The following is a 24575-nucleotide window of genomic DNA, read 5'->3' as shown; positions in this document are numbered from 1 at the left end:
TCATCTTTTTAAATTTGAATGTGGGCGCTGCAAATCCCAAGAAAGAAAGTGAACGAGTCCAACGAATCCCTCCCAAAACACCGCAGTCGGTTCCAAAAAAAAAAAAAAAAAAAAGGCGCCAAGAGAGACACAAGGCGCTTCCGAGCAAGCCATCTCTGCCGGGACTCGAACCCGGAGCCTCTGGATTAGAAGTCCAGCGCGCTATTCCATTGCGCCACAGAGACTGCGTCTGAACGACAGCGCGGGCTCGCCATTTGTACGCAAGCACATCCGCCGCATCGCCAGCCGTGCAGCATCAGGACCATTCTTAAGCGCCATGTTTGGAGTTCCGACGAGCGGCCACTGGGGGGCGGTGTGACGCCCTGCGCAGTTCAGACGAGAGGGTGACATTTTTCGGGAATCCCCGTGGGTCACGTGATTCCCGCGGGAATCCCACGGGACTGGAGTCATTTTTTTAATTAATCCCGTGATCGGAAAAAAAGCAACGAGAGCGGGCAGGAGCGGGAACGACATTAATACATAATAATTTTCAGCCGCGTTAAACAACCGGATGAACAGATGCGTCCATTTTTGTAGTCATCTTTCAGTGAGAGCCAATTTCCCCCCCCCCCCCCCTCCTGCGCGAGCAACACAAAAGAACTACAACAGTGGTTTGACATCTCCGGAAGTGAAAAGAGACTCGGAGCGGCTGCCGGCGACACACAACAAAACACTTTGTTTACACCGGCCGAATGTCAAAATTAAAAAAATGCAACATTTTTTCAACATGTTTGGTTTGATTCAAACGGGAGCGTAATTTTGAGTTGGAGTGGGATGGGAGTGGGAGTCATTCTGCGGGAGCGGGACAGGACAGGATAGATTTTTTTTTTTTTTTTTTACTCCGACCCGAGATTGGGACGGGACAGGAGTGAAAATCCGCTCCCGTGTCATGCTCGAGTTCAGACCTGCCAGAGGGGAAAAAAAAAAAGCATGTTGTTTTCATTTTGAAAAAATTAAAAAAAGTACAGAACAATGGAAGGCCGTTTTCCTCCAGTTTAAGAAAAAAAGAATCTTTGTTCGTTTACTTCAGGAAATTCACATTGTTTTAAAACATTTTGCCACTGACAGTCAAGCCGCCACATTGAAGTGAAGTGAAGTTTAAAAAAAAAAACGCGCTGTACTTTGAAGAAGGATGGCTACTTTGTCTCCATGGCAACGATCGCCATGCCGCCCGTTACTTTTCTCGTCGTTCCTGCGCATGCGCGTCTGATTTTGGACTCCATCTCGGACTTCCGGGTCGGGCGGCGGATGCGCCAATCGAACGGGATGGTTCGCGTCACCGATGACGTCACCGCGCACGCCAGCCAATCCGATCCAATGACTCATTTTGGGAACGTCAAACAGCTGCGCGAGTGCGTTTCCAACCTCGAAACAACAACAACAAACTTTTTGGTCATCTTGCGGTAAGTTGCTGGTCTCTGTCGGTTCATTTTATGTTTTTGTGCACAATTAGCTCCTTCATCAGGTCGTTGAAGGGAATCAAGCAAATCGTGTTTCTGTGGGGCCCAATGCAAGTGTTGTTAGTTTTGGACATACACGATCCATTGAGGCTTTTTTGTTGTTGTTGTTGTTGTTGTTGTTTTGTGGTAAATTAACACCGGAAACAAACTGCAAAGAGGCCTTTGGAGTTGGAAAACGTCCATGGCGGACGTTCCAGTTCATCACAAACAACTCATTTCTGACCCAAGGAAATATTTTGATGAGCACTTTGACTTGAGTAGTGCGAGTACTCCAACTCACCTGCCATCGCCGAAAAGTCCACAATTGTGTCGCGTTCCTCCTCAGTTTCTTCAGACTTTGAGTGTGGACGTGTGGTAATTACATATGGAAATGTTCTTCATCTTTTATAAACGTTGCGATGACGGTGCAGAGTAAGCGAGGCAACCGTGAAGTCCATCTGCGTTTATTTGGAATCGTGCTCATTGATGTACTTGTGTCATATTTACAAAGAGGGACTATAATGTGCATAGAATGCTACAATTTGAGGTCTTTTTGCGCACTTGTGCTGTAGAACTAACGGTAGAGCAACACATGTAGAGACACACAGTGGAACAATACTCAGTCGGGCATACAGCGTTAAAACTGCCGTTTCAAGAATAAATATATTTATTCTATATTATGAATATTCTAATATGAATTATTGTTATTATAATTATTCTGTATTGAGAATATTTCTGTGAATATTTAATTTTTTCTTGGGGTGTTCTGAGGGGCTCCGTGTGTCCGTTTTATGCTGCTCATAGGTGGCCGAGGCGCGTGCACCAGAAGGAGCAGCGCAACGTCCATCGAATTGTGGCAAAAACGGTTTACAGTGCAACTATAGAATATTTTATAAATATAGTATTTTACAGTGCTTATCCAAGAACACATTGCAACATTTTTGTGGGCGGCCGGAACGGATGAATGTCACGCCATGAGTGTTTTGCGTTACGACGTTAATAATAAAGTGCAATTTAGAGGGGAGGGGGGGGGGGTTCGTGCTCCTCCACGTCGACTCTTGTCGCAGCTTTTGGCATCCCCCACGAGTCACCTTCCAGTCGTGAGGACAGGGGAGCCGTCGCGCTATCCCAGTCTGGAAGTCGTCTTTCAGGACAAATAAGGCACGTTTGCTCGTCGCCGGTCTGTGAGCATCAGCAGGGGGGCTCGCCCTGCGGAGGCGGCTCGGGGGCGAGGACGCCCGCTCGAGAAACGAAGCCCGTCGGTTCAGCTTGGCAGGGTTGAACGGTTTCTGGCACGGGTGTGTACACTTTGGCGGGAGCCTAAAAAAAAAAAGGGGGGGGAGACAAAACGTGAGCAGTTTGTTTGGTCCAAGAATAATTGGCTCTTTTGGGTCTTTTTAGTTGCCTTCATTACTGAGCGTCCATTCGACACGGTCTTCAATACCGCCGACGGATCGGGTATGACGGGCCAGAAAAGGTTGCTGTGCCTACAGAAAGACCACAAAATGCCGTTTTTTTGCACAAGACGCGGTAAGACCGGCGGACTCCCGTCGGCGCGGCCCACCTCTGGAGACAATAGCAGCCCACGAGGACGCCGGCAGACAGGACGACGACGGCGACGGCGACGGCCACCGTCGTCGGCGAGACGCGGGCGGGCGCGTTCGCTCCTGCGGCAGAAGAGAAGGAAGAAGCCGCTGTTCAAAAAAAAAAAAAACCCCAAAAAATCTTGACGAGAGTGAGCGGAGCGCTTGGGCGCGCGCGCGGGCAGGCTGGAAGCAGAGCGCGCAAGTCGCGCGTACATTTCGCACGGCAAGGCGGACCTTGTCATGGTCATGGTTGGGAGTGGCCCCGTTGGCGGAAATGTTTTTCGCGGTGGACATAAAATGCAAATGCATCGTCCCAGACCGATCAGATGGGTGTTGAGATCTCCTTTCCTTACCATAAACTTGCACTGCAGTGTCACTTTGCACTCGTTTGCAGTATTCGCCACTTGTGACCCGGTATCGGAACTCGTAACGGCACCTTTCATCGTAAGCCATCTGCACGGTCTCCCCGTTGGGAACGAAGCTTTGGCATGTCTGGACAAAGACGTTGAGGAGAGAGACAAATGTGATCACCTGACCTGGATGTCGGCTGCGTTTGGATCTTTCTCTTTTGCCCTCCAAAACGTACTTGCTGTTGATCGCATTGTCTGTAGCACAACTCGTAGATCCAACTGCAGCCCCTTCCCACCTCCGGCGGGGTCCAGCTCAAGTTGAACTTGTCGCCTTCCGCGGTGACGCGCAGATTCGGGGGGTCAACCACTGAGGGGACGGGACAAGCACCGCTCGGTATTTTGCCGCTTTAACTTTGACGACCGTGCAACGAACGCGCAACGGACCGAGCAGCGGTTTGAAGGTGCTCATCGACTCCTCGCTCGTCACGAGCACGCAGATGTCCTCGTTGACGAATTCGGAGCTCAGGTCGCAGCCGTTCCGGATCCCGTGGCGACGAGACGGCTCGCACCGCTTGAAAGCCGGTCTCGTTTCGGCGCAAATCCTGCGCTGACCAGAGCGGGGATAAGAAGGTGCGAGCGGGTGTGCCCGCGCCACCCAAAAAGTTCCTCGCGTTCGTTTGTTTGTTTTCCTCACCCGTACGAGAGCGTCAGGTTAAAGGAGGGATCGACCGGGATCCAGGAACAATTTGGTTTTTCTGCTTGGAGTAAACATTTGAAGTCCGTCACCAGCTCAGCTGTCAAGTCCCAAAAAGAGTCAGTCAGCGGAGGGCTTCGCGAAGGCAACGAGGACAATCCGCAGGCGGTCGTGTCGTCAAGCCGCAAAGCCCGCTCGATGACACGACCTCGCCGGTCCGACAAGAGTCAACGTCAGCCAGCGGGACTGTCCACGTCCAATAGCGACAACTTTATTGGCGGCACCGTCGGAACGGCATACGCGGCCAAACACGTTTGAGCGCTTCAAATTCATCCGAGTGCGTCTCGTACCTCGAGGCTTCGGCGTGTCGACGAGGACGGAGGCGGGCGCGCTCTGGCCCGCTCGGCAGTCCCCTTCCGTTCGGACCGTGAACAGCCAGCCGGAAGATTCGGCTTCGTCCGTCAGAAGGGTCTCTGTAAAATTTGTCCACTCTGTGCTAGACTGGCACGATAAATGACACACGGTAGCCTGGAGTCATTGAACGACATCTGTTTTCGTCTTTTCTGGCATATATTGCTGAATCGAACTGCTGCGTCTCCTACGTTGTGGGGGCCCCATCTGTACTGTATCCGGCAGTGCTCCGGTAATCCGCTGGGCCTCTGCCAATACACGTTGACCGTCAACAGGTTGAGCCACGTGTAGGACAGGTTTCTGGGTGGGGGAAGAGCGCCTTTGGGACAAGAGAAAAAAAAACAAACAAAACAGCAAAACCGGGAAAGGGTTCAGGCACTTGGGAGCAAAGTGACCGCCAGTGAGCCCTCCTGTCACATCTCGTCAGGAACGTTCCAGATGATGAGCCAGACCAGTTTTGGTCAGGGAGCGTTTTGATCGGCGTCGGCGTCGGTGTCTGACGTGACCCACTTCCACGCCGGGACAAAAGTCCCAAGTTGCAGGTGAGTTTGGAGCTGCGTACCGATCGTCTGACTCACTTCGACCCACGGCTCGGTTTCGAGCGTCCGGCTAGATTCTCGGATGGGAACCGACCGTTCCGGCTCGATTTGTCTTTCGTTCTTCAACTGTGTCATCGGAACGTGAATTCACCAGACCGAGCGGAGAGGAATAACGGCTTGTGGGATTACTGTTAAATACATAACTGCATTTGTTTCGCAAGACGGCTGCCCGCGATTCGAGAGCAAAGTCCGCAGTCGGAGGCGTCGCTCTCTCTTTGCGCCAGAAAGCGTCTTACCTGCGTGGCTGTGGAGCGCAAACGACTGCTGCGACGAATGGAAGCAAAATGCCAAAATGAAAAGCGCGACGTCCTCGCGTCCCGGCATGCCTGCGCCTCGGCTTCCTGGCACCTTTCAGAGAGCCGAGCGACGGCCGTGAAGAAGCCAGAAGGAAAAGCGCACAGGAAAGGGAAAGAACTGCTGGGCGGGCGTGTTTATCAGACGGCGCCTCGCCTCGTTGTGTGCGCCTGTCGGGAATTTGTGGGCGGAGAGTGTGTGGGAAGTGACTGATGGGCCAACTCTCGCGGTTCTACTTCCCCACGAGCAACCGCCGCGGAACATGCAATGTTGTGGCCGCCCTTAGGTCCAAGGGAGGGGTGGGGGGCAGCGAGGGTTAACCCGACCGACTACCCCCCCCCCCCACCCCCTAATTGTAACTCGTGAGAAATAACCAGACCAGCATGAACTCAAACTGAAGCCATTTATGTCCATCAGCGACAAGACGGATCGGTGGAGCACTTGGGAAATACTGCATAGGGATCGCGAGCGATACAAGCGGCGCTGGGGCCCAAAGTCTTGCACAAATACTTGGTGACGTTTTGAAGCCACTCTTGAAACATGACCCGCGTGTTTACGTTACGGGCCGCAGCGGCAAACGGCAGCCTGTTCCGCAACATGTCGTCAGTTGAAAAGAAAGAAAACGCGTGACTCGAAGTCCGAGGGCCGCGTTCCGTTCTTCGCTGCGGTTTGGAGGCTCGGACGCCGCCGGGCTTTCTTTAGTCGGGCGACGTCCCGCTGATGGCGCGGAACACGTTGAGCGAGTTTCGGAGAAGCGAGCGCGTCACGCCTTCTTCGTAGATCTGCAAACGACAGAAAAGGGAAATCGTCGCAAGTTGGATTGCCAGATTTTGCAAGTGGTCAAGCTAAATTGTTGGGGTGATGAGCAGTGATTTGAAGGGCTTTCAACTGTCCGATTGTATTTGCGCGCGATCGGATGTTGTTTCGATGTGGTGATGCGCTTCTTTTTTACCTGTTTTCCTTTAAAGCTGAGGGCGAGCATAGTTGGAAAGAGAGGAAGTCCGGTTACTGGTGGCGGGGGGGGGGTCGTTGTCACAATCTCACACAACACACACAAACGAGTCGGCACGGCAACACCCGCTGACGGCATTCGTTCCCGGGCGTCGCTAAATCTGCCGGTCACCTGCTCGTGGATGATGTCAGAGAGCTCCTTGACCATGTCTTTGAAATGGCTCTTGAGGCCCTCGTGGTACTCCAACTGGTCGTCTTTGATCAGACGCTCGTTGATATCCAGAGCCGCGCCGCACGCCTCCGCAAAACGTCTGCGAGGAGACGCCGCATTCCACGTCAAGTTTGAATCTGTTCTACTTGCATGCGGTGGAACGCGAGAGGGGCTCGCCTGAAAATCTCTTTCAGCTCTCTTGCTTTCTTGCTGCCGGACTGGTTTGGCTTGCTGTCGGCGAGGAAGGCGCGAGCGTAGGCCATGGGGCCCGCGTTCACCTGCCGGGACGACAGCGATATGGGGCAACACGCGGCGTGCGGCCCGGCCCCGGCCCCGGCCCCGGCGGGCGTCTGACCTGCACGGAGACGCAGCCCTGCAGTTTCAGCTGCAGCTGGATCATGTCCACGTCCGCGCCGGTGCACAGCTTGTGCAGCTCGGCCGTGCGAGACCTCATCTCGTCGATGGCCACGTCCACCGGACGCAGGTCCACGTGCTTCTCCCCGACCACCTCCACCCGTTTCTTGACGTAGGGGAAGGTGTTGGCCGCTGGGGGCGAGAAATCGGGAGGACGCGGTTGACGGGCGCGCCCGCAAAGGGCACGACGACTCGGAAACCGCGCACGCTACCGGCGAACGGCTCTCTGCCATTTTGAAACGTTGCGCTTGGAGACGCGGCTGTCCGTGTCATTTTTATTGGATTTGATTCTGCTCGGTCTGGCGAGTGCAAACTTTGCATACCGTGTATACGACGCTGACACGGGACCTGACTCCACAAGTGGCAGTTTGCCCTGTGTGTGTGTGTGTGTGTGTGTGTGTACAAAATCTTTATGCAATTATTGCAGATGTTGGAAAAACAATGGACGATTGTCTACTACCTCCGCTATCTTGATGTTAATCCACAAAATAGGAAACCCCATCGGCACACGGGCAGGCACTTGGCTTTGTGAGCTTTTTGGCAAACGCCAAAAGGAATAAAAGTGTTGCTGTGCCACATGTAGACAGAGACTGTAACAATACCTACAGGGGGATGCTTTATCCTTTAAGAACTAGTATTAGTGCTGTACTGCAAAGTCTCCTGCACGCAATGTCCTTATTCCCGTCTTATCCCACCTTCCACAGCAGAGTGTGCTTTGAAAGAGAGTCTGCGACAAAAACTGTTAATATTCTATTGGATTATGTCGCGGTTGTGCGTGTGTTCTGTATAATAGAGTGCCATTTTTTTTTTTTTTTTTTTAGAACAGATTAACGGCGTTCCCATTCATTTGGATGGAGAGATGAATTTGAGACGTAAGAGCGCTTTGCCATGGCTCGCTACGGCCCGGGGGAGGACTCCGGCTACGGAGTCGAAGCGGGCAGACGGGAAGGAGCGAAAGTTTCTGAGCGGAAAAGCTCACTGGATCCAATTTCCAGACTAATGGTCGGCCATCTGCGCACTCATAGCCCAACTGTGGAACTACGCCCTGAAATGCACCGCGCAGGCTCATCGTTCACATGCGAACGCCGGTTTCGGTACTTGTGAGCACGGTCCTCCTCTTGCACTGCTCCTCCACGCCGCCGCGCTTCTTGCCCGACAGCGTGTACGGCGTCTCGAACGCGAAGCGGTCGATGTTGTGGCACTTCTCAAAATCGGTCTTTTTCTCGGGCGCCTCCTTCTCCTCAAAGTAGGGCTTGACGAAGGTCACCTGCACGTAGGCCAACTTGGGGTCCAGATCTTTGGGGTCGACCTGCGGGCCACACCAGCTTTGCCCGTCGGTGTCTTCGCCGCGACCGGACCGGTGACGGACGGCGACGACGACCACGCACCTTGTTGGAGTCTTGAATTATCTTGACGTTTTCCGGCCCAAATTTTTCCCCGAATAGCGTCAGCAAGCGTTGGGAGATTTCGGAAAGGCCGGTGAGTTTGGGCTCTTTGTAGATGTACTCCTTCCCGTCCTCGTCCTCGAAGAAGCCCTGCGCAAACGAGCCGCTCAGGAGAGTCGAGAATTCTGAACCGAGTCAAGTCGTGCGACATGGTTGGGAAATGTTGCCGCGATTTCAGGAAGTGGCGAAGAGTGTGCCGAAAGATGCGGTTTTCATTCGAGATTCCTGACAGGGAAGTCTTTCGGGCGTGTCTGAAGACGAACGGCGACCCACCTGGCCATAGAAGGCGACTCTGAAGTAGGTCCCGAGCAGCCGGCGACCGGACCGGATGACCTCCGTGACCTTGTCGTAGGCTCTGTGCAGCGTCCCGTACAGTCGGCTCAGTTTCTGTAAGATTGCACCTGCCGTTGTAGGGAGAGCAGCAAAATACTGCTGGGCGAGAACATTGCAGCTCAGCGACCTCGTACTGGTGGCGCTTCTCGTAGCAGGGGATCAGCAGTTTGGCCACGTGCGTGATCAGCTCGTAGCGCTCGGCTTTCCAGAGAGCCTCCACGCAAATCTCCAAGTGCTCCGCCAGGACTTCCTGACCACAAGCGCGCAAAAAAAAAAGAAAGCGAGTCAGGATCATTGTCCTTTGTATCTTGGCACCTCCGGTCGGCGCTTGGTGACCTCGGTGTAGTCCACGTCCAGCGTCTCCGTGTCTTCCTTCATGGCGGCTTCCTCCTCGATGTTAAACGTGATCTTCTTGAAGGCGGCCAGCCCGCTGGGGAACAGTTCTGTCCGTCGGGAGGCACAGTCACAGTGGTTTCTTTGTTTGGAGACCGGAAGAGGGCATTGGCGTCATACTTTTCCTGTGCAGGTACTCGGCAACCAGCGCGGCCACGTGAACGTGGCACATGGCCGCCTGTTTGGGAGAGTCGAGCACGTGACAAAACCGGACTGGACCGAAGTGCAGAACATTGAAGAAAAAATCCCAAGTGACCTCTGAAAGATCGCGATTCTTGAGGTGCGCGCGAGCCATGCTGTCCAGCCAGGTCCGCCTCAGCTCGGGGGTGCTGGCGTAGGAGCGGGCCAGGCTGTACTGCAGGTCCAGCAGCATCTCCGGGTCCCGCTCGTGCTCCCTCATCTGGGCCGTGGCCATCAGAACGGTACGGACGCGCTTGGTCAGAGCCTTCACTTCGGACGGGAAAGCTGTGGACTGAAGCGAGAGTGGCATTTTTTTTTGGGTGCGTTTTCCCTCCCGCGGTACATATTTGCTCGGAAGCCGACGACACCTTCGTGGCCTTGTCGCTGTTGGCAAAGTTGTTGATGATGGAGAGCGACTCCTGGAAGCGGGAGCTGCCGCTGAGCGCCACGTCTGAGATCAGCTGACTCACCGCAATGATGATCTGGTGAGGAAGACGAGAAGAGGAGCAGGTTCTGGGGCCGGGCTCGGGGGCTCTACCTGCAAGTGCGTGCGCAAGAAGGTCTTCCTCTTGGTGTACTCGTAGTTGTTCCTCATGAGCAGGTAGAGGAACGCCGAGGCTTCGGCCCTCAGGGAGGCCATCTTGGACACGCAGCACTTGAGCACCTCGCGGCACAGAAGCTCACAAAGGGTCACGCGACCTTTGAACAGCACCGAGGGGAACTGGCCAGAAGAGTCAAGCCGTGTTCCATTTCTCCGTCTCGCTTCCATTTGCGGGTTTTCCCCCACTGACCTTGTTCACGAACGCCCGAAGCGCAGCAAAGACGTGCCTGAGGGCGGCTTCTGATTGGCTCACTTTGAGGAAGCTCAGGTAAACGTCAATCACCTTCCTCATCAGCGGGTTGTGACCGTCGCAGTCTGCCAGCTGTGTGCTCTGTGACGACGGTGACGCGCCCCGAATATTTGCGACGGGTTCTGCGTACCAGGCGGCGTACCCGCGGCGGGAGCTGACCTTAAAGCACTGGGTGAAAAGCGAGAGGACGTCCAGGACGCTCAGGCAGACCTCGGTGGAGATGTTGCCCTCCAGTACCGCCTGGTGATGGATTTCTGCTTCAGATGGCCCCGTCCCTGGACCGCACACTCACAGATCTCAGGACGGACTTTCGAACACGATGACGAATGGGCGGCTGGAAAGGCTTTCGAAAAAGCTTCGTCACAATCCGTACAATTCCGCATTCCCCCACGCCCCCTTTTACGAATTCCAGGCGTGTCTGATGGAGGTAAAAACGCTGACTAATCGTGAGTATCAAAGGTCGAGCAAACGTTTTCAACCCTCTCAAATATCATCTGTTGTATCGAGCACGACGATCAGCGAGCAGGCGCGCCCGTCGTCGAAGGTCCGTCCCCCGACCTGTGTTGAGGGTGAGCGAGGCCTCCGCGGCGCCCGACTGGTTGATTCTGGCCTGGACGACGCTGGCTCTGTTCCAGCGCCCGGCTGGCATGGTCTGCGACTTCCCGTCGGACGAGAACAACTTGGACGCCCACGCGTCCTGGCTCCTAGAATGACGCGCACAGAATGGAACGGCAAAAGTTCAATTCCAAACGGGTTTTGAGAAAATATCCGCGGCGGCGGCGGCGTCCGACCTGCCGATGTTCCTTTTGCCGACGTATCGGAACTGAACCAGACAGATCCTGAAAGCGGGCGGGAAGCCATGTGCGTCTTACTTTTGTCCTTTCGTTTTGCTGAACTCCTCCTTTGAACGAACGCAGATCTAAAAGTGAACTCACTCGAGCAGGCTGAGGAAGTTCATGACGTCTTGAGGGCTAACTCTGGTCCAGTAGGCCACGAGAGTGTCTGCGGACAAAAAGCGCTTTCACGGTTATTTTCAGAAGACTGACGCTGATGCGGCGCGTCGGCGGGACACCGCCGGCGGCCCACCTTCCGACAAGGTCTTGGCCACGTGTAAGAAGGTAAACAGGAGAGCCTTGATTTCGTAAGAGTCCAGTCTGCTGACGGGTGCCCCGGCGCTGCTGCTCGGAGTCGAACCGCGTCTCTGCGTCTGCACGTTTGCACAAAACAAAAGCATATTTTCTAGTTTTGGTCTGCTTTCTTGTCATCGTCGGGCTAAGCCTCGGCCAAGCCTTTCTGTTCCGTTCTTGAAGCCGTGCCGTGACTTAATACTCGTAGAATGAAAGTCAATTGTTAAGCTGCGGTCAAAACACAAACTCGGATTCAAATGATATTCAAAATATTTGCCTTTGTTTGTCTGATTGATGATTAACTGGCGAAAAAAGCCAAACATATCTAGGTCAGACGTTGCCGGGGCAACGGCATATACAGCAGCTAATTAAAAAAAAAAAAAAAAAAAAGCTTCACGTCAATGTAATCTGGTGTCCCAGGATCGGTAACCAGAGACGCTCTGGACTCGTCCCTCCGGACGACGTGGCCGTTCAGGGCAGGCGGGCCTGGAAACCACGACAACAAGCACGACTCTCAGAACTCGGATCGACGGTTCCCGTGAAACCCGACCCCCCCCCCGCCCCGTCCCCAACTCACAGGGGTCTTTCTCCGTGGCAGCGCTGGTCCTCTTGCTGTCTGCAGAACCGCTTGACGCAAGGTCGTCCCGAGAGTCCTGCAAGTGCCAGCTCCACTTTATATTAAAAAAAAAAAAAAAAAAAAAAAAAAGCAGCATCGGCATTTTGGGGGGGGGGGGGGGGGGCACCTACATTGAGATTGCACGCGGACGGCTGAGCAGACAGTTGCTTCAAGTTCTGGAAGAGAACCTCAAACAGCGGAAGGTAGAGCAAACAGATCCTGGCTTGCTGGTTCTGAAACGGCAAATAGACGTTCTTTGGTCCGATTGGGGCTGGAAATGCCTTTCGCAACGCAAAGGCCTACGAAGGGCTACGAAAGGCTCCCACCTTGAAGGCCGAGTAGCGGTCGTCCGCCGCGTGTTTGATCAGCAGGTTCTTGAGCGCGCTGACGGCCAGCCGCCGTACCTCGCGTCCCCGCTGCAGGGCCGCGGCCACTTCTCGCAGGAGCAGGCCCACCAAAAAGTGGTTGCGGCAAAATTCCTCCGTCAGGCCCAGTTCCAGACTTTGTTCTGCGCCGGGTCAGGGGTCAAGACTTAAGACTTGAGAAATAAAGTCACGCTGCCGCTCCTGAAGTGATGGCGGGATGAGGGGAAATTTCCAAATGGGTTTCCGTAACGGCCGAGAGCGCTCGTGCGCGCGACGTCACCGTTTTCCCGCCGCCGTATTGTCGGTCAAACAGAGCTGCTCCGCATCGAACCGGAGGGAGAACATTTACAATGGCGACGGACGGGACGGATTTTCAAAGAGCTCGTTCTACCGAATAGCAGCTTGAAAAGACGGAAGGATTTCGGCAATGGTCCCCGACCAAAACGCACACGCGCCTGTGGAGCCGTCGCTTCATTTCAGATCGCAATGAGTCTTCTCACCAAATTGGCTCATTTGAGAACGATGCGTATTTTCCAAAAAAACTGCCTGTCGCAGAGGTTTACGGAGGTCAAGTGTAGCCGCAATCGCTTCCGCGTACATTCTGCAGAGACCACTCCGTGCTCTTTTTTTTTTTTTTCTCAATCATAGTTAATAAAAGAGAGTTTGTGTAAAACCAGGGGTAATTTTTTGAAAATATTGGTATTTGTATTGAATACGAGCTGAAAAGATCAATGGATTCGCTTCCGCGTTCACGAGCCGTCAAAACCGTCCGTCACTGTGTGGGATTTATTCCCGATTGAGAAACAGATCCAGCAACAAAGTATTTGTACGCGTCCAGACTTTTATGCACGATCCGTGTCAATCTGGAGAGTCTGACTCACCGGATCCACGTGTAGATCCAGTTGTCCAAGACAAGGGGAAGCAAATTAACAGTCCCAATTCCTTCTCGAAGAAAACCTCGATTTCGCCATTAAATACGGGCCGTCTATGCCGAGTTTATCTCATTTTTCCACGTACCGTCGTTTACTTTCACCTTCTAAATGTCCGACGGTATCGGACAAGGGTCTGGGCGTCGCGCTCCGAGACGTATTCCCGTGTCGTCTCCGAGCAAAGGTCATTATTCTGAGCATGATTATATGATTTGAGATCGCTTGTATTTTTGACAATGTGCAAATCGTAACGGTCGGAAATCCTGCGGCTGATTGGGGAGTTGGGATCAGACGTTGTTTCCTCACACAAAATAATACATGAAGAGTTTGGCAGCATTATGCATTTCCTTCCACAGGAAATGTATAATTGTACGTTTTCACAATGCAAACGGCAAAGATGAAATCTGAAGGAAGGAAGCGATCACGTGCGAGGCCATATTGCTGCGTTCGTAACAGAACAGGCAGCGCATTCCCAGGAAAGCCAAGAGGGTTAGGAGCTCCAACGGCGACGGACAGATAAAACCGAAAGCCCTCATCTGAACAACTAATAGCCGGCACGGTTGAAAACGTACAGAAAATAAAAAATTATTCAGGAGCGCTGAGAGCCAGCGATCTCCTCTGCAACACAAAAAGCGTCAAGTTTAGCGCCGGCGTTAGTGGAGAGAAGAGCGCCTGGCGCGCGGCGGGCGGGAGCGTCGAGGCCGAGGACGGCGCGGTGGACGTCACCTACCTACGGGGCCGAAAAGCTCCGTCGCGTACGGAATTAAATCTGAGCACGATCGGGACAGAGGGGTTGGGGGGGGGGGGGGGACAAAACAAAACAAAAGACGGCGATACAAATCAAAATAGAAATCGCAGTTGACGCTACTCAAAACCCGCCATGCGGCATCTACGAAAGATGCATCGACAACCGTGATGGTGGCGAGACGCCGCCTCGTTATCGGACAGACGTTTCAAACCGAGTGGCCGAGTGGAGGAGAACTGTTACTAGTTGTGGGGATGCAACTGAGGACGGGAGGCCTCCTCCTGGACTTCCTCACCTTGCACCCGCTGCAGCTTGGTCCGCCCGAAGGCCATGGGCAAATTGAGCGGGACGTAGTGCTCGTGGTTGCACACCGCCGCCAGGAAGTCCAACTTCATTTCGCTCAGCGCCTGCGGGAGACGCGCGCACGGCCGCTCTCCAAAAAAATACAATCCGAAAACCCGACGCTGCGAGTGAACGTGTACCTTGGGATCTTTGAAAGTGAAGTGGCACATGTAGTGGTTGACCAAAGCGAAAACAAATCCCCGGTTCATGAAGGTCAGACATCTCTGAGGAGGGAATCGGGAGAAACGCTCTGCCAACGAAGCCGCACCCGGGGGGGGGGGGGGTGGAATTGCGGCCGGCGGGCGCACCTTGATAAAGTGGGCCAAGCTGAGGTTGACGCAGCGGGCCTCGTCCGGGATCTCCGCGTGCCGAACGGTGATGTGAGGCATGACGGACAGCACCAGGGACTGAAGCGCCTGGTTGAAAGTGTCCGGAAAGCGTTGGGCCCGCGGCATCTGCGCAAAGTCAGTCAGTCAAAGTTTCGGGAATTGGGCTCTGCTGATTTAGCTCCTCTCCAAACAAACTTGACTACCAACCTTCATGCGCTGCTCCTCTTGCAGGTACTGGGCCATTGATTTGGCCATTGTCTCGAAGAAGAACCACGAGTACTATGGGAGGGGGGGGGGGGGGTTGGTTTGAACTTTCAGCATTTGATTGGCAAATGCGCCACCTGCTGGACAACAACCGGCACCTTGAGCAGTTTGTTGCTGGTGTTGAAATCCGCCGTCTGCTTGAGAATGGCCGTGACCGCCGTGGCCAGCACTTCGTGGGTGATCGCCGGGCTCCCGGCCTCGGGGTTTTGGGCTACAAATACGTACTGACAAGAAGGAGAAGAAAAAAAAAAGGTCGTGTACCTACTTAGTGTCAAACACGAGCCACAAAACAGTCGCACCTTCACAAAAGAGCGCAGGTGGTTTTCGAGCCCTTCCTCGTGACACCTGGAGACCACGTGGATGATGACACTGCGGGGACGGAGAAGGGCAACGACTCGTGACTTTATCTGATTGCAAGAAAGAAAAGAAAAGCGAGCGTATTTCGCAGAAAAGCCCAAGGGAATCCCACCGCAGCGAGTTGACGGCGATGTCCTGGCCTTCCTCGGTGGCCGCCGCGAGCACCTCGAAGAGCTGCATGAGCACGGTGGGCAGGAAGTGCACCATGGCCTGCGTCTCCATGGCGTGTAGGCACTGAGGACGGACGGACGGACGGACCCGTGACAATTGAACCCACGGGCGCATTTTGTCCAAATCCTTCAAGAGGCTGACCTTGAGATATTTGATCAGTTCTGCTCGGTTGTCCTCTGAGCTCTTCCTCATTAGCTGGCAGTGCACGAAGAACTTGTGGAGATGGAGGTCCTGAGGTCCACCAAACGCCAAAAAAAAAAACCCCACATGTACACATATCGACACATACTCTGGTATGTGAGTTTCTCACCTGAGTGTATATGGTCGACGCCACACGGCTTCTCATTCTGAAGAGCGGCTTTGCGTTTTCCACCCACTTGATATCCGAGTGGGACTGCGAAAAAGTTTGACATTTTCAAGCAACAACAACAACGCACAGGCGAGATGTCAACGCGGGCACAAACCTTTCCGGTGTCCCGACCCAGGTATCCGGGCAACAGAGCGGCGGCTACGGGAAGCTGCGCCTCTGCCGACTGCATCCTGCCGTCTTTCAGCAGAGGCCACCAGGAGTGACCGACTGGCGAGACCGCAAGCGAGAAATCGGGAGGGGCCACGGTCACACGTTGCCAAAATAGGCTGGAACTGAAAAGTCCTCATCGTATTACAAACACACCCACCCAGAGACTCCACGGCTTCTTTCTTCTTGCTGCCAGACTCGCAGCTGACGTGGTAGAAGGTGAAAAGGATGTGGTGCCTCTCGTGCAAGCGGACAGGTAACTCCATCTTGACCTGTGTGGCGGAACGACCGGCTCAAGTCATTCCGTGATGGCTGGCGGCGAGGGTTAGGGTTAGTTTGCCATTTCGCTGGTCCACAACTGCTCAGGGCACTCGGTATAAGCTGAGCATCGTGTTTTGGGACGTGCTCTGAACTGCCCCAAATGAAAAGAACACTCAGCATCTTGCCCAACTCTGACTCTGAAGGAAAAGGTCCTGTCGACTGCATCTCTCTTCTTCGCTCGTTACTTCGTCTGTTCCGAATGCGGTACCAGGCCGCCACCGACTGCCAGAGACAAATTCTTTGTGTGCTGTCACGTACCGTACTTGGTCATCAAAGCGGATTCTGATCCTCAAATTGGAATCCAAAGTTCCAAATAGTGTCGAATGGCATAAAATCAATTGAGGCAATTCAGGCTTCAGCGAGAATCTGCTCCTCTCTGAAGGATTTCCCGTAATATGAGACCCGTGGATATATATATATATATATATATATATATATATATATATATATATACACACATATATATCGGATCGCCTGTAGCCGTACGACGCGGTCTTAAAGCGAACCCCCTTTGCTGATCGTGTCGTGGTCCACTCACCTGACTTTCGACTGACCGCTCAATTTCAGTTGGAGAGGTCAGTCGTCAAAGTTATCATTCTTGCTCATTCATCGGATGAGCTCAACAGTTGCACGGCAGTTCCGAGAGAAGCGGAGATAAATGAGCTTTTTCGGAAGCGTCTCACCTCATCGTAGAATTCCGGACTTTGGTTGTGGTGGAGGACTGCTGCGTAAGCGCTGCTCGTGAAAAGCGAGTCCCCCGGCTTCCCGTAGATGCACTGGAATACAAAAACATTGACCGTCCCAGAAAGCTACGACTCCGACTGCAATTCCCCAAATCATGGATTGGAGTCGCATCTACAGACCGATAAAACAGTTGAAGGGCAAAGTGAGTGAAACTATCACAGATAAACACGGCGATCGGGAAAAGCCCGGAAGCAGCGTCCCTTTTAAGACGGTTGGAGGAGATGGCGGCTGCAGATAAGGTAGAACGTCTCAGGAACAGGCCGCCTCGTACCATCCAGAGACCGCGAGACCGGCGTGACGATAAGGAGTCCGATGGAAGGTCAGATTTCTTGCTCCCGCGTGGGGCTGCAGGTGCTGCCTCAGATCTTATCTCCCGGTGTTTTCAGATCACCATGGAACCACCAACAAAAACTTGAATCTGAGTCTTAACTTGAGCCCGCAAATTGTCTCTGGCCGATAAAGGCAGAAAGTACGGCGTCCCTTGTCAGAGCGCCCAAGTCTTGCTATCAAACGCGTCATCGAGGAATGTTTCGGGGAGATGAACAAGTCTGAACAACATTCCGCTGTGCTTTTAATTTGTAATTGACGGGTATGGCGAGGGAGAGGAACCCAAGCAACTCCCCCCACCGCCCCCACCCCCACCTTTCTGGGCACTTTTGGCTTGAACTTTCATCGTCATCTCACCTTCAAAGGGGTCGCACCTTCGTCATCTGAATCCCGGAACTGGACGCAGACTGCTATGTTTCGAGCCTAGAGATGCAAAACAGACTCGTCCCGTCACCGAGAGCGTCAAACGCGGCGGCCGGCCGCGCTGAGAGTGGCGCGCGCACCTTGGTGAAGCTTTTCTGGTTGTCATATTTGAGTTGCAGAGGGTAGACGTAGAGTTGGTTCTTGTAGGTCGTGAACGGGTAGCTGTACCGGGCTTCCTCGGGCAGGAACTCCTCGACTTCCACGGATACGCGCTCGCAGCTCTCTTCGAAGGGCTTCACGGGAATGTAGGAGGACGTGACCGTGTCTGAGGAGGGAAGCACCAGAGAATGTCCTGTACATTCCTTTTTTTCACCAAAATGTTTGCCAGCTCATTTCTTCCATCATTCAATTGTTTTCTTTGGTTCGAGGTTCTGTTCGAGATGCATTTGTAACGAAGGAATCAAGTGTGTTTTAAATGCAGCACACAACTTCCCTCTCGAGACAGAGGTTGCACCATACCGCTGTCTCTCTTTCAAGTGACGCAACGCCACAACCGAAAGCCCCGACGTGCGATTTGATTTTTTTTTTTTTTTTTTGATGGCGTTGCACCAACCCCGGACGACGGTTATCTCGATAACCTCGCGCCATTGACGCGTGATGGCGAATGGTCTGTTTGGGATGTCGTTTGGAAAGGCTGACCTACTTGAAAAGTCTGGCGGGACACACTCGATGGTGACATTCAGCTGCCCGGGGATGGTCTGGAGCTTGCTCTTGTCAGGTCTGATTCAGGACAAACACGTACAAATGGGATACAAACGTTAGATTTTCGGAAGCGTACGGCGTGAAAATAGCAAGGGAGGGTCCGCGACTCACTTCCTGGTGTCGGCAAGCAGCTTGATAATGTCGCCGGTGGAGATTTTTCCGCTGTCCTGGCGATAGAGGGGAGAAAACTTGCCGTCCATGTCGAGGCTGCCCTGAGCGTCCTTGAACACCTGCCTGGCGAGGTGACACGTCACCTCGAGACAACGCCGTTGACGGCCTCGCGTTCGCGCCGTGGACCAATTTGTCGCCGTCTTACTTGGCAGCCCAAGCGAAGGGCATCCGGTACCGGCCCAGGCGTTGGCACGTCTGTTTGGCCGCCTTGAGGACCTTCTGGGCGGTCTGGCAAGACACGGAGGAAGACGTACGAGCCAATCGGTGGGGAACGTCGTGTTATGTGGATGACGGTGTCTCAGAGGGCGGAAAGAAACCTTGCTGACGTCGGACGTCTTGATGTACGGCTCGGCGCAATTGGCGATGCCGTTCTGCAGCACCTTCTCCACGCGGGCCACCAGAAAGATATCAGCATGGGGGTTGGTTACCGAAAAAACAGCCTGGGGTAGAAAAGATAGGAAGGGAAGTGTCCCAATCTTCGGATTCGCCGCCACGGGCCAAGACGCAGTCCTTTCGGTACCTGTACGGGAAAACGAAGCAGCGCCTCCGACACTCTCTGAGGAACAAACGGGCAGTCCCCGCTCACGAAGGGCCCGCATCCTCCCCCTCCTCCTCTGCCACCGCCGCCGCCTCCCTCTGAGTCGGCGGCGGGCGAGAGCTGGCCCGCCGTGTCTGTCAGCATCTCCTTCACGCAGGGCGGGTTAAGGTCCACGTGGAAGTCGGCGGAGATCTTGCAGTTCTTGGAGATGTCAAAGAGGGCCAGGCTGATGAAGAAGGGCTCGACCTGAACGGGAGCAGAGCGCGGTGCGTTTTTCTTCTGTGTGAATTCGCCCCGTGGTGAGGAGGGAGCGAGCGAGTCGCACAAATTCAGCGCAGCGAATGGCGTACGTTGGTCAGGACGCCGTCACCCTTTTCGCTGACGCATCCCTGGAGACTGAAGGTGAGATCGTGGCAGCCCACCGCGATTCGCCGGCCGAAGCGCTCCTCGAACGGCTTCACGTCCGGCTCGATGCCGGAGAAGTCCAGCCTCTGTGGTCAGGGTGAGACCCGATGGAGCGCTTGCACCGGCAAGACGTGAGGAAGTAACGGGACAAGAATCCCGTCTACCTGCGTCTCGGGGTCCAGAGAGAAAAGCTTGTGCCTGCCTTCGTTGCGGTTGATCTTGGTGAGCTGTTCTGTCTCCCTCGCGTACTACGCATAAATACACACGGGTTGAAGGGGAATCATTTCTCATTTCTGCCATAAAAGCTGCAATAAAAAATGGAATATTTCGGCGGGCCGCATTATAAATCGCCAACCTCACAATCGAGAGCGCTGTAAGCAATTTCAGGCGCTTAGCGTTTGGCTACCTTTGCCAGTTCGGGTTGGAGGTTCCTCCCGAGACCTTCCGGCCGGCTCTCTCCTTTCCCCCGGCCGGCGGTGTCATCGTCTGATCGGACAGGCATCGGTAACGTCTGCGGATTACGTCAAGAGGACTCCGTATTTTGCCTTTCCAGCGTCTCACCTGGGCAGGCGTCCGGGCCCTCGCCTCCATTTTTCCTCTCCTGGCAGGCCTCGGCGCTGTTCTGGAGGGCCTGTTTCAGCGTGGCCACCCACTCCTCCATCTCCGCTTCGCTGTCGGCCACCAAAACGTGGCCGGCGCGCTCCTGCATCTTCAGCTCGAAGGCGTTCCGCCGCATTTTAGGGCACTGAAGGTGGGGGGGGGGGGGTTATCTTTAACCGGCAGAAGGGGCTAGCGGATTCTTCCGACGGATTAATGGGCAAGATTCGTCAGCTATTGTTAAGACTGTGAGTTCTGATCCACTCGCGCAAGAGTAAATCACAAGCTTTCACGCCGGAGCCGTTCGCCAGAATGAGTTCGCGGCCGTTCATCTCGCCACTTGCCTCATCTAACAGAAAGCTTTGTGGCGGCGGCCGCCAGCTGGCCGCACGCCGGTCACGACAAGAAGCAGAAAAACGAGAAGTTTTACCAGCCGGAGAAAGAAAGCCCGGCTCTGGCTAAGTGATCAAACCTCGTCCAAGTCCTGGACAGCAAAATGAGCTCATGCCGCTGCCGGAATGCAATCTACCTGAAGGACGTCAAGGCACGAGTCCAGGTAGATGGAGCCTTTGGTTTCCTTGGAGTGCTTCTCGTCCTTGTAGGAGTTGAGGATGTAGGAGCCGTCCGGGAGCTGGGACAGGTAGAAGTACCTCCTCTTGAACACCTGCAAGGATGACGGCGGCCGCTGTGAGCTCTGCTGCGGCGCCGGTAGGCGGAGGGAGGACCGACTCACCCTCACGGAGACGGACAGGCTGCTGTTCACGTTGGCTTTCTGAAGCCAGCCTTGCTTCAGGACTCCGCCCCTCTGGGAGCACAGCGACGAGGTGTCCTGTCGCAAACCAACGCACGCAACAGACGTCATCCTCACCAGTTGTTGCTTGCCGAGCAGCCGAACGTTCGCGCCAAAAGATTTGGCAGTCCGTGTCAAAGCGCCACGTTTCAAATATTTTCTCTTGCCTTTTCTTGACAACGGCAGTTGTTGTATGAGTTGTTGTTTTTTGTTTTTTGTTGTTATTCTTCACAAAGTCTCTCAAAACGGCAGTCAAAACCGTAACAATGACGCCGTTTCCGGTAGCAAAAGAGCCACGGCGGCGTCCGCCCCCCCCCCCTCGAAATCAATGCGCATCATCGGGAGGCGGATCAATAAGAGCTATTTTGAGAACATAGAAAGACGACCGGCTGGACTTAATGCGCGCAAAAGGTGCGACGGCGGAAAGCTTGGCGACGTACGCCGCACCTCGTCTTTGGCGTCTTCGTCCACCTCGAACACGTGAGCCGTTAGCTTGTCTGCCTTCGGGCCTTTGCTGTGGAAAGACGGGAGGGCGCGGAAGTCAGACACACGAAAAATGGCTTCCTCCCACAGTGCGCTCTCGTGCTCAGAAACGCCGAGAGGCCTTCAGGCTGAGACCGTCGGTTCTTGCTGTGCTTGTCGGCACCGGGAGATCTCATTTCTCAAAGCGCGTCGATTGTTTCAACTCATACTCCAGCACGGCAACGAAACACACCTTCCTTTCCGAACGTACCTTGGTAACATGCGGAAGTCGCCGGAGTAGGCCTCGTACTTGTAGTCGATGACGCGCCAGTCGGTCTTGTACGTGTTGATGCACTGCCGGCCGTGCGCACAAAACACATCCAGTGAAAATCACATCAGACTTTGTCGGGCCACCGAAGACAAGCGGCAGACTGAACTTCGGGCGCCTCGGTTCTGGGACTTTCTTTTCGACGTGGGAAACCTCAACCTAAGCCGTCTTCAACGGCTATTTGTCACGGAGATGACGAGGAAGTTGAGATCTGCTAAACAGAGCCCAGCATGGGGGGTGGGGGCCTCAAAATCAGCTTCCAGTCCCCGTGCTTGAATGGAAACCATTGGCGATGCTGGGAACTTGTACGTCCTGACCCTTAACAAGCGAACATTTGAAGAGTTTGAAGAGCGTCCTACCTTTTGGGCAAACAGACTGCTCGCTTCCCGCTCTGCATTCTGGGGCACAGAGGGAAACACGGTCCGCCTCTGTCGGGATATTTGGGACTCCTGCGGGGGCGCAAGACACACGCGTTACAAAATCATTTAAAAAAAAAAAAAGAAAAAAACGTACAAGCCTCACAAGATCGTCTCGGGGCGATCAGAGCAGAAAAAAAAAAATCAAAACACGTGCGGCGTTGGGACTTTGTTTGGAGAAATCTCGCCTCTCTCTTTTGTCCTGTTCGGACTGAAAATTTGCCAAAAGGGAAAAGTGTTGGTTGTCAGTTTTGCGGCAACATTTTCCCAATTGCTTAATCCGCAACTTTCCGTATTTCTCGAACGTGAATAGAAATGCGCTCTTCCGTACGGACGAGGCTGATTCGATCCAGTTCGCGGCCAAGTCAGGAGGACGTTGCAAGCTAAAAATGTACAAGGAACGACAAACTCGACCGGGGAGCCTTTTCTGTCTTTAATTGGCGTCCCAATTTGGAATCGGCCAATCATCTCGCAGCCCTCTCGCGGGCCGTCGCTTTCATCTGACTCGTTTTGTTTCCGTAGGACGCTCGGTGCGCCTCGACGGAGCTCGGAGAAATGCAACATCACCGAAACGTCGTCGACGGGGCAGAGCAGCAGGTCGCGTTGGGGGTCGCTGTGGATCTGAGCCTTTCTCTGGAACACCACCGCCTCGTAGTCCAAAGGCTCGATGAACTTGGGCTGCTCCTGAGAGAAGAAACCAAGCGGCCTGCTTTCAGGTAAACCAGTCATGGGGCACGTCGGGACTCTCAGAGAGACGGACGGACATTCGTAAGCAGCACTCGCGCGGGAACTTTGGAGACGATCACTTGAAAAACATTTGCACGCCGCGAGGGTTGCGCGGTTAAAACCGCAAAGCGCTTGCAGGGCATTTCACACTTGAGCGGCGCTCGGGCCCAAAAGCAGCATTTCTCCTTCCTGTCACGTGCGACCGGCCCGACCGCCGAGCTGCTTCGAGCGGCGCCCCGGCGGGAAAGATCGGGTTGCAGCCGAGAAACAAACGGGGCGGGGGCGGGGGAAGGGGAAGGCGCTCGGAGAAGACTTTTTCCGCTTTTCTGTAAACTAGTCGAATATAAACATCACCGGCGAGGTCGGAAAAGTCACGCGATGGGGTCGCCTTGTCCTCGCACAGGCTCGGAGAAGGAATTGCGGTCGAGTTCCAGAGAGCGGCGACGATGAGCCCGGCGGACGGAGCCAAAATCTCCTCCCGCGGCCCGTCCTTGGCGGCACCGCACACCTTCTCGCGAACACCGGACACCTCCCGGTTCCCGCTCACCGTGTGCCTCAAGGGGCCGCTCGCAGAGTCCCATTTGGGAGACGCGGACAGCGTCAAGGGGTTCAGAGGATCCGGGACGAGGGAAAACCTCGTTTGGATTCTGACAGACCTCATCCGAGGAACGTCATGACGCTGGTAAGCGCGGCGTCGGCACCACGCGCCCCACCAAAAACCAACAGCGGTGACGAGAAAGCCGCCGTACGAGAAGATCGATGAGCACGCAACTCACAGGAAGTGCCGGCGAGACTCGAGCGCTCGTCCACGCATCTCTGCGCCCTTCACGTCTCTCGCCCTCCTTAAAATGAGCTCGGTTCTGTTCTTCAAGAGCCAAAATGAGAGGAAAGAGAAGCATTTCCAAGTGGATTCAAAGTCGCTCGTCGTGTAATGCGCTGCTTATGACACAGCCAATGAATCTGCAAGCCCCAAAACGGATGCATGCGCTGGCCGCGTCCTCCAGACAGGACGGGTGGGGGGCAAGCAGTCCCTCGGCTTGTCCGACTGGCAGACAAAAGATTGCCGAGTGGGCGCTGCGCTCTTTTGGACGTTATTGTGCTTGACGCATTTTTGGGGACGGCACTTGAACGCACCACTCGTCAGTGGTCGGCCCGTTTTCGTCAGCGAGAAAACAAAAAAGGAAAACGGCAACATCGGACAATCTCTGCGCTCACCGGCGGCTCGGCGGAGCTCCTCACAGCCTCCGACACGCTCTGCCGGACTTCCGCCGCCGTGCCGGGTTTGCTCAGCCTCTTTGTGAATCTCCGGACCTCGGACATGGCGCCCGCTCACCCCACCGCCCCCCCCCCCGAATTAGCTCTCCGACGGCGGTAGATCCGCGACGCGTGTCCCGGCGGCGGAGGTTCGACGTCGCAAGGCGCGGCCAGCCGCTTCTCGTGATGCTGCTGATGCGAGGCGAAAGGGGAGGGACCTCGCGGCACCCCTCCCCGCCCCCACTTTTTTTTTTTTTTCCTCTCTTTTCGACTCACAAGCCGGCATCGCACGATGCATCTTGCGTGATCTCATGCGCAAGTATACAATCGTTTGAGATTGTACTTGCACACAAAAAAAAAAATCGAGCTAGAAGAAGAAAAAGAAGGGGGAAGGGTGACGCGTCACGTTTAATTTGAAA

The 24575-nt window shown here is 54.4% G+C and overlaps 2 protein-coding genes and 1 non-coding gene across 3 annotated transcripts; all 3 read right to left on the bottom strand.

Annotated features, from left to right (window-relative positions):
- Positions 1-150: 150 nt before the first annotated feature.
- Positions 151-224, bottom strand: trnar-ucu (transfer RNA arginine (anticodon UCU)). Its single transcript has one exon. It is a non-coding gene; the product is annotated as a tRNA-Arg (tRNA).
- A 1687-nt stretch (positions 225-1911) lies between these two features.
- On the bottom strand, positions 1912-5442 carry il13ra1 (interleukin 13 receptor, alpha 1). Its single transcript, XM_061809250.1, has 10 exons — positions 5355-5442; positions 4711-4886; positions 4459-4609; positions 4109-4208; positions 3859-4016; positions 3651-3781; positions 3418-3556; positions 3043-3145; positions 2884-2965; positions 1912-2798 (listed from the first exon to the last, which is right to left on the bottom strand). The coding sequence occupies exons 1-10, from the start codon at positions 5440-5442 to the stop codon at positions 2670-2672; spliced, it is 1257 nt and encodes a 418-aa protein (XP_061665234.1). The 3' UTR covers positions 1912-2669.
- Positions 4886-24458, bottom strand: dock11 (dedicator of cytokinesis 11). The gene is made up of 53 exons (XM_061809061.1): positions 24118-24458; positions 22744-22857; positions 22120-22209; positions 21704-21786; positions 21418-21484; positions 20914-21009; positions 20710-20844; positions 20145-20328; positions 19990-20069; positions 19748-19831; positions 19529-19669; positions 19161-19424; positions 18958-19080; positions 18786-18868; positions 18581-18703; positions 18411-18487; positions 17848-18032; positions 17702-17767; positions 16957-17049; positions 16113-16224; positions 15900-16012; positions 15746-15829; positions 15577-15666; positions 15377-15498; positions 15207-15276; positions 15006-15131; positions 14851-14922; positions 14623-14769; positions 14455-14538; positions 14268-14379; positions 12260-12441; positions 12065-12166; positions 11895-11970; positions 11715-11803; positions 11277-11397; positions 11126-11192; positions 10982-11029; positions 10749-10894; positions 10350-10465; positions 10131-10271; positions 9878-10060; positions 9708-9821; positions 9416-9631; positions 9280-9337; positions 9103-9209; positions 8894-9016; positions 8707-8820; positions 8377-8523; positions 8087-8297; positions 6930-7120; positions 6752-6852; positions 6536-6674; positions 4886-6194 (listed from the first exon to the last, which is right to left on the bottom strand). The coding sequence occupies exons 1-53, from the start codon at positions 24220-24222 to the stop codon at positions 6111-6113; spliced, it is 6201 nt and encodes a 2066-aa protein (XP_061665045.1). The 5' UTR covers positions 24223-24458; the 3' UTR covers positions 4886-6110.
- Between the last annotated feature and the right edge of the window lie 117 nt (positions 24459-24575).

The sequence above is a fragment of the Syngnathoides biaculeatus genome, chromosome 21, assembly GCF_019802595.1.
Source record: "Syngnathoides biaculeatus isolate LvHL_M chromosome 21, ASM1980259v1, whole genome shotgun sequence".
NCBI classification, from domain to species: domain Eukaryota; kingdom Metazoa; phylum Chordata; class Actinopteri; order Syngnathiformes; family Syngnathidae; genus Syngnathoides; species Syngnathoides biaculeatus.
This window is presented reverse-complemented; position numbering and strand designations above follow the sequence as displayed.

What these genes read in the sequence shown, in the direction of transcription:
- il13ra1 (XM_061809250.1), bottom strand. Translation starts at nt 5,442, where the DNA reads ATGCCGGGACGCGAGGACGTCGCGCTTTTCATTTTGGCATTTTGCTTC. An exon ending in CACTGCAGTGCAAGTTTATG is followed by an intron (nt 3,146 to 3,417) that starts GTAAGGAAAGGA and finishes CTTCTGCCGCAG; the next exon opens with GAGCGAACGCGCCCGCCCGC. An exon ending in ATGGACGCTCAGTAATGAAG is followed by an intron (nt 2,799 to 2,883) that starts GCAACTAAAAAG and finishes TTTTTTTTTTAG; the next exon opens with GCTCCCGCCAAAGTGTACAC.
- dock11 (XM_061809061.1), bottom strand. Translation starts at nt 24,222, where the DNA reads ATGTCCGAGGTCCGGAGATTCACAAAGAGGCTGAGCAAACCCGGCACG. An exon ending in CGTGCCTTGACGTCCTTCAG is followed by an intron (nt 20,329 to 20,709) that starts GTAGATTGCATT and finishes CCCCACCTTCAG; the next exon opens with TGCCCTAAAATGCGGCGGAA. An exon ending in GGCAAAAGGAACATCGGCAG is followed by an intron (nt 10,895 to 10,981) that starts GTCGGACGCCGC and finishes GCGTCATTCTAG; the next exon opens with GAGCCAGGACGCGTGGGCGT.